The sequence below is a fragment of the Orbicella franksi genome, chromosome 9 (assembly GCF_964199315.1).
Source record: "Orbicella franksi chromosome 9, jaOrbFran1.1, whole genome shotgun sequence".
Lineage (NCBI taxonomy): Eukaryota > Metazoa > Cnidaria > Anthozoa > Scleractinia > Merulinidae > Orbicella > Orbicella franksi.
In genome coordinates this window covers 29,347,025-29,352,801 of record NC_138153.1, presented here as the reverse complement: position 1 = coordinate 29,352,801, position 5,777 = coordinate 29,347,025, and the positions used below count along the sequence as shown (strand labels likewise).

Genomic DNA, 5,777 nt, shown 5'->3' with positions numbered 1-5,777 from the left:
ATTAAAAACATTTTAAACACACGACGCTTGAATCCTTTAATACGGTCATTTGGAGGATCATTTACGAATCGGAATTTCTGTCGTCTAGTCTACCGCCGGATCAGAGTAGCACAATCTCAAAGCTAGCCTGAGAAAAGGCTCCCGGCGAGGGTGGAGAGAAAACATAGAGCGAACGAAGCGCTTCGCTCGCCGAAAGTCATTTGTTTTTTTTCGCGCTCGTCGGCTCGCATCGGTCGCCTAATTTTTTTTTCCGATCTTGCCGGGAACCTAGCTGGAGCCTGTTCGCAGGCTATGGCACAACCAAGTGGTCTTCGGAACAGGTCTTCCGTAAAATAAGCCAAGTTGTTACATTAAGTCGGAAAAAAATGAATAGAATTGTTCCCTTTAAGTCGGGACGACTCGTAAGCCTCGAATTAGATTTCGCGGGAAATTTTGTCCATTGGAGGCTGGGGAACCCACTGCAAATACAGAAGTATATATTTTTGTAAACAAATTAAGATTTAATGTTCAAAAAGTAAAAGAGTATTGTTATAGGCCGGCGAGAATATTTTTTGAGTAAAGTTCTTTAAATGAATTGAGAGCATAAAGTTTCACCGTGCTGAATCTTGTCATTAACCCAGATCAAGAAAGAGACAATGAATTTAGCGGGAAGAGTTAGGTGTATTTTTTAGCTGAACTAATGCGACTGCATTTTATAACTGAGTTAATTGGACTGTATAACTTCATTTTGCAACTAAGTTATAAAATATATTCGTGTCATTCCCAGACTTATTTGTGGGCTTATTTGTTTGCAAATTAAAAGTCGAGAGTAATTTCTTCTCTCACCCTGTTTGGTTAATGCAATTAAAAGAAAGTGAAAAAAAAAATGTATGGCTTAACGCAAGTAAGTTGTAAAGAACCAACTACCAGTCGAGGAAGCTGTTGGCAATAGAAGGGAAGTTTTAACTGAACAGCTAAATCAATAAGCTACTGCCTTCGCCATTAGAAGATCCAAAGAAAGATCTTCTATCAAGCCTTGACTATTGTACATGTGGTGTTGAGGCAGATGTGGGTGTTATGTTGATAGTCAGGGCGCCCTGGCCGTTGTGGGTATTGTGGTCCGTTTTGGGGGCGTCAACCACAACACCCGTGGTGCCCACAACTGCTAAAACGCCTACAAATTTTTCTGCAAAAGCGCCTACGAGCTTCATAACTTGATTAACCACACCAGACAGCTAGCACCCACCTACGACCACAAACACCGACCATGTTATCTATCTTAATTTTTTTTCTTAATTTACCATGTTACGTATGTGTTATTCTAAAAACCCATTCAAATGAGGCGGCTAAGAACGTCTAACGTATCGTCTTAAACATTCGAAAAGATTTCAGTCTTGTGAGAGACAAAAAAAATGATCTGCGGTAAGTCTAGCCAAAATGCAAACACTTCTGAACATGACTGCGCGTCAATGCGACTTAACGCAGAAAGAAAACAGAACGCGCAAGAAATGAAGCGCATTGAAAAATTGCGTTTGCCTTTCTAACACGGCGAGTCTGTCAATTTTACGGTACTCGCCTGCGTTCTGTTGAGGAAGAGATTTGTCACTCTGTTTCCGGTGCCTTCGTCTAGAATTGCAGCGTTGAAACAGACTTCTGATTTTTTATCGCACCAGAGGAGATAAATTTTGATATCCGTACACGGGTCAAGTTTTGTATTTATTCAATTAACTTAAATATAGAAGAATTTTTGATCGACTCTTTTGGTCCAAAGTAGTATCTTTGGACAACATCTCAATCTAGTTTGGTGAAAGCATGACGAACCACACTTTTGTAACAACTAACCACCACCACAAACCTGAAACCCGGAGCTACAAGTGTTAACAAATATCGAAAAGTCTGCTAAACTAACCAGAAAGCGTAACCTGTTGTGGAAAAAGTAGATTGCACTTGTTTGAACTTTACGATAAGCTGAAATAAATCTTGCGTCTCATTGGAGAAACTTTTTGAACTAGGTGAAGAAAACCTAGTTATCTTTTTTCACAAGTGGCAATTTTCCGATAATAAACATTTATTCAAAGTTACAATGTTAGAATAAAAATGTCCAGCGATACTACACAATAAAAAAATGGGTGTCACTTCTATAAATTGAGTACGAAAGGGTTACTTTTTCTGTCAAAAACAGTATATAAAAGTATAAGGGTTTGGACTACGGGGAAGAACCTCCCTGTAGAAAAGTTTACCTCACTGAATTTCAGCCCCACAAACAAATGACCAAAGATTAGGAAACAAAATTTTATTTGTCATTTTCTAAAATGTCAGAGCAGCGAGTCCAAAATGGATGGCTTAAACAGTCTGCCATCTTCTTACACACCACACTGCCTTCATGCTCTGAGGAGGGATTAGTCATCAGGGCCTTCTCCAGATAGTATAGCTCATTGACATTGTGAGTAGCTAAGTACTGAGGCAAGTTGTTGTACCAGAAACCTACATCACCAGTACCATGTGCATCGTCAGACAGTGTAAGTTTAGCTCCAGAAGTCAGAAGATACTATGAGAAAAAAAGATGCAAATGATAATTATCATAATTATATCAGTTCTGAGATTTAGGCGATAAAGAAAAGTTCTAAGTGTCCTTCACTTGATCTGTTTTTGGTAAATGTTATGGAAAATTAGCAACTCCATTTTAATGAACTTGCTTGGTTCCATACATAATTTTATAATTTTAGCCTGTGAACAAGTTCTGGTTGGAAGGGTCTGACTGCAGCTAAAAGGGCCAAGAAAGAACTGGTTGATAGTGAAGTGGCTGGGGGTGGTGGTGGGGATTGGGGTGGCTCTCCTCCTCTCTCTTCCCTACTCACTCTTCTCTCCTCTTTATTCCCACTTTCTCTCACACCATTGTCAACTAGAGAGCCTGTTAACAGGCTAACATAATTTTGATTTGTGCTTTGTCATATCCTGCACTTGGCTGTTTGGAATCAGAAAAGGCATTTTGCTGTGGGCAGAAATTTGTAACATCTAAGTTTTTTATTTACAGGAATTGGCTGCGCTATGTCTTTAGAAATGAAACTACAATGTAGCATTACACTATATTTTCCAAGAATCAATGACTACAGAAAACTTAGTAATTCCAGTCTTGTTTAAATTCCTGATGTTACATCTAAACTCTGTCCTCTGCAGAGGTTCAAAATGTTCATTATAGAGAGTCACTGTGCAAGGTGAGTGCAGGCACAAAGTTGAATGGATCTCCGACGTTGCCCTTCACCTAACCCTGCACCTACACTTGCATCGTTCAGCATGTTCTCCCCACCCAAAAAAAATCCTTTGAGCCTCTGTGGAGGAGAGAGACATTTAAAAATTTTGCTGATCAACAAGATTTTCTGGGAATTAGAGAAACAGTGCAAATCGTCGCTTGACTTGAGCTAAAACTACTGCCCAATATTAAAATTTGAACAGCAGGTATCTAGTTAAGGAAATTACTAGATATTTCATTCCTCTACAAAAAAAGTATGACAACTTGAGTTCCCTTTATAAAGTAGAGGCAATCTTATACTTACAACATGATATAATCCAAATACAGTACTGAATCATCATTTCGCTATTCTTACCTGAAGAATTCGTGTGTGAGGGTATGGATACTTCAGATTCTTTCTTGGTGATGCACCACTTGTATTTATCTCAAACAAAGCTCCATAGGAGTTCCCAAAGTCTATATTCCGAACAATCTTCTCCCAAATCAAATCTGTAATTTCAAAATCAGCTCGATAAAGTCTGATGACATCAAAATGACCAATGACCTCAGGTTTAAGTTCTTCCATTAGCTTGTACTGGAGATCAAAGTATCTGCACATCACTTGTTCTGTTCCACCAGCCTGATTTTCTGCTTTTTTGAAAAGTTCACGGCTAAAATCAGTCGGAATTCCATCGACATGGTGAACTGATCCTACTATGTAATCCAATTTCAGGTCTTTTTTCAACTTGCGAATCCGATCAAAACTATCTTCTCTTATAACTTCTGTTTCTAAGCCAACAATTAGGCAAATCTTGTCTTTGTATTTTTCTTGAAGATGCCTTGCTTCCTTTACAAAATCTTCAAACACGTTCTGGAGATCAGCAGGTGTCATATTTTCCTACAATGGCAAGAATCATGTCAGTTCCTGTTACTAGAGTAGGGTGCACTTGTCATGTGGTTGGCCAGTTGGTAATTCAGTCAGACTAGTAGGTCCATCCACCTCCAGCGTGTTCAGGTCGTCAGTCAATTTGTCAGTACATATGTCAGCCCACAGGCTGAATGGTTAGTCAGTCACACAGTTAGCCCTTCAGTCAGATTATTTGTTGGTCAGTTAGTCACACATTTAATTAGTTAATCAATCACTCAGTCAGTGAGAAGATTTATCACATTGATTGATTAATTAAACATATTAAGGATCAATCAAGTGTTTCTGTCACTGTGACAACATCAAATTTTAAAGTGTTCCTGATACCAGCCAATGCTTTCACCTGATCGTATCTTTTTGGTATGCTTCAGCAGCATAAGGCAAGTTTGGTTGAGCCATGGATTGTATTAAAGTGAAACTCAGTAAGCCATAATAACCATGATGGGACAAAAACGTTTACAATGCTGCCAATGCGTATCAAAAAGGTATGATTAGGTATTTACCGTCTCCAAAGAATTTGAGCCAAAAGTCTGGCGATGTCAAGTAACTTTGCAAGATATCAGGAAATCAAGACACTAGACAGGGCTTCTGATATGATTGAGTGGGTGAACTCGGGTATGGTGCAGTTGTTAGTTGTGAAATTTGCAGGATTTTCAGAAATCAACAGCCTAGTAGGACACCCAGCCACGGAACACCCTGATAATATGGACCTGGTCAATGGACTATAAAATGGCTTCCTAAATGGACCCATAGGACTACACTAGAATTAAACTGCCAATATCACTAGAATAGACAAGGGAGCGATCAAATAAAAAAGATATAGGGTTTTAAGCTATTTTATTCAATGTATGAAAGCATTCAAACTTATGTCCATCCTCAAGAAACTAATAAGCTTAATTATACCCGTGTCGAAAGATTCTCTACACTGATGTTATTCCGTTAGATGTAAATATATGAAACTCTGTGTAATACGGGTATCTTGATCTTTCAGTTTTGACTTGAAAGCAAAACTTACCTCCACTTCTTCCTCGTATAAATCTTCTATTTCATATCGCGGCATATGTTCCGATAGCCCGTAATGTGTAAACCCGGCTTCGATCGCTCTAACAACAACCTCTTCTAATGAACAGAAAGCGTGCTTACAGAACTGCCCACTATGACTGTGTAAAGAGATAGGCATTTTGACTTGTAATTTCTATGAGAAGTAAAATCAGCAGTAACAATATGAAAAGAAATTAAATAATTTGAGCCTGCACGTGCTCAGCGGCTGCTCCGGTAAACCGGAAGTAAATTGTGCATATCACGCAATATTGTTCTCTTTCGAGCTGTAAACACAGCCAAGAATGCGTCCAATTACAATTATCGGTTGGTATAGCATCTGTCATTTTCAACCGCGATCAGCCAACAAAAGCGCTTTTTTCACGCAAGCATAAGCGCGTATCAGGTACATGTAGCGCTGAAAAATTGATCAGGGGCAAACAATGGGGGCTTTGCATAATGTAGTTAAGCTAGCGATTCTGTGGAAACATGTGCGTTCTTTTGCGCCGGGTGGGGCGTAGCGGGCCGATTCGCACACGCTTTCGCGTTTTTCGCCATTTTGGACATAAAAAGGACCACATTTTGAGATTTTAGACAGTTTAAGGG

The 5,777-nt window shown here is 39.2% G+C and overlaps 1 protein-coding gene across 1 annotated transcript; it reads right to left on the bottom strand.

Annotated features, from left to right (window-relative positions):
* Positions 1–2,271: 2,271 nt before the first annotated feature.
* Positions 2,272–5,453, bottom strand: LOC145497862 (uncharacterized). The gene is made up of 3 exons (XM_081477728.1): positions 5,149–5,453; positions 3,585–4,106; positions 2,272–2,527 (listed from the first exon to the last, which is right to left on the bottom strand). The coding sequence occupies exons 1-3, from the start codon at positions 5,311–5,313 to the stop codon at positions 2,273–2,275; spliced, it is 942 nt and encodes a 313-aa protein (XP_081333854.1). The 5' UTR covers positions 5,314–5,453; the 3' UTR covers position 2,272.
* Between the last annotated feature and the right edge of the window lie 324 nt (positions 5,454–5,777).

Coding starts and splice junctions, on each gene's coding strand:
- LOC145497862 (XM_081477728.1), bottom strand. CDS start 5,313: ATGCCTATCTCTTTACACAGTCATAGTGGGCAGTTCTGTAAGCACGCT. Junction 4,107..5,148: donor TATACGAGGAAGAAGTGGAG/GTAAGTTTTGCT, acceptor TTGCCATTGTAG/GAAAATATGACACCTGCTGA. Junction 2,528..3,584: donor CTCACACACGAATTCTTCAG/GTAAGAATAGCG, acceptor TTTTTCTCATAG/TATCTTCTGACTTCTGGAGC.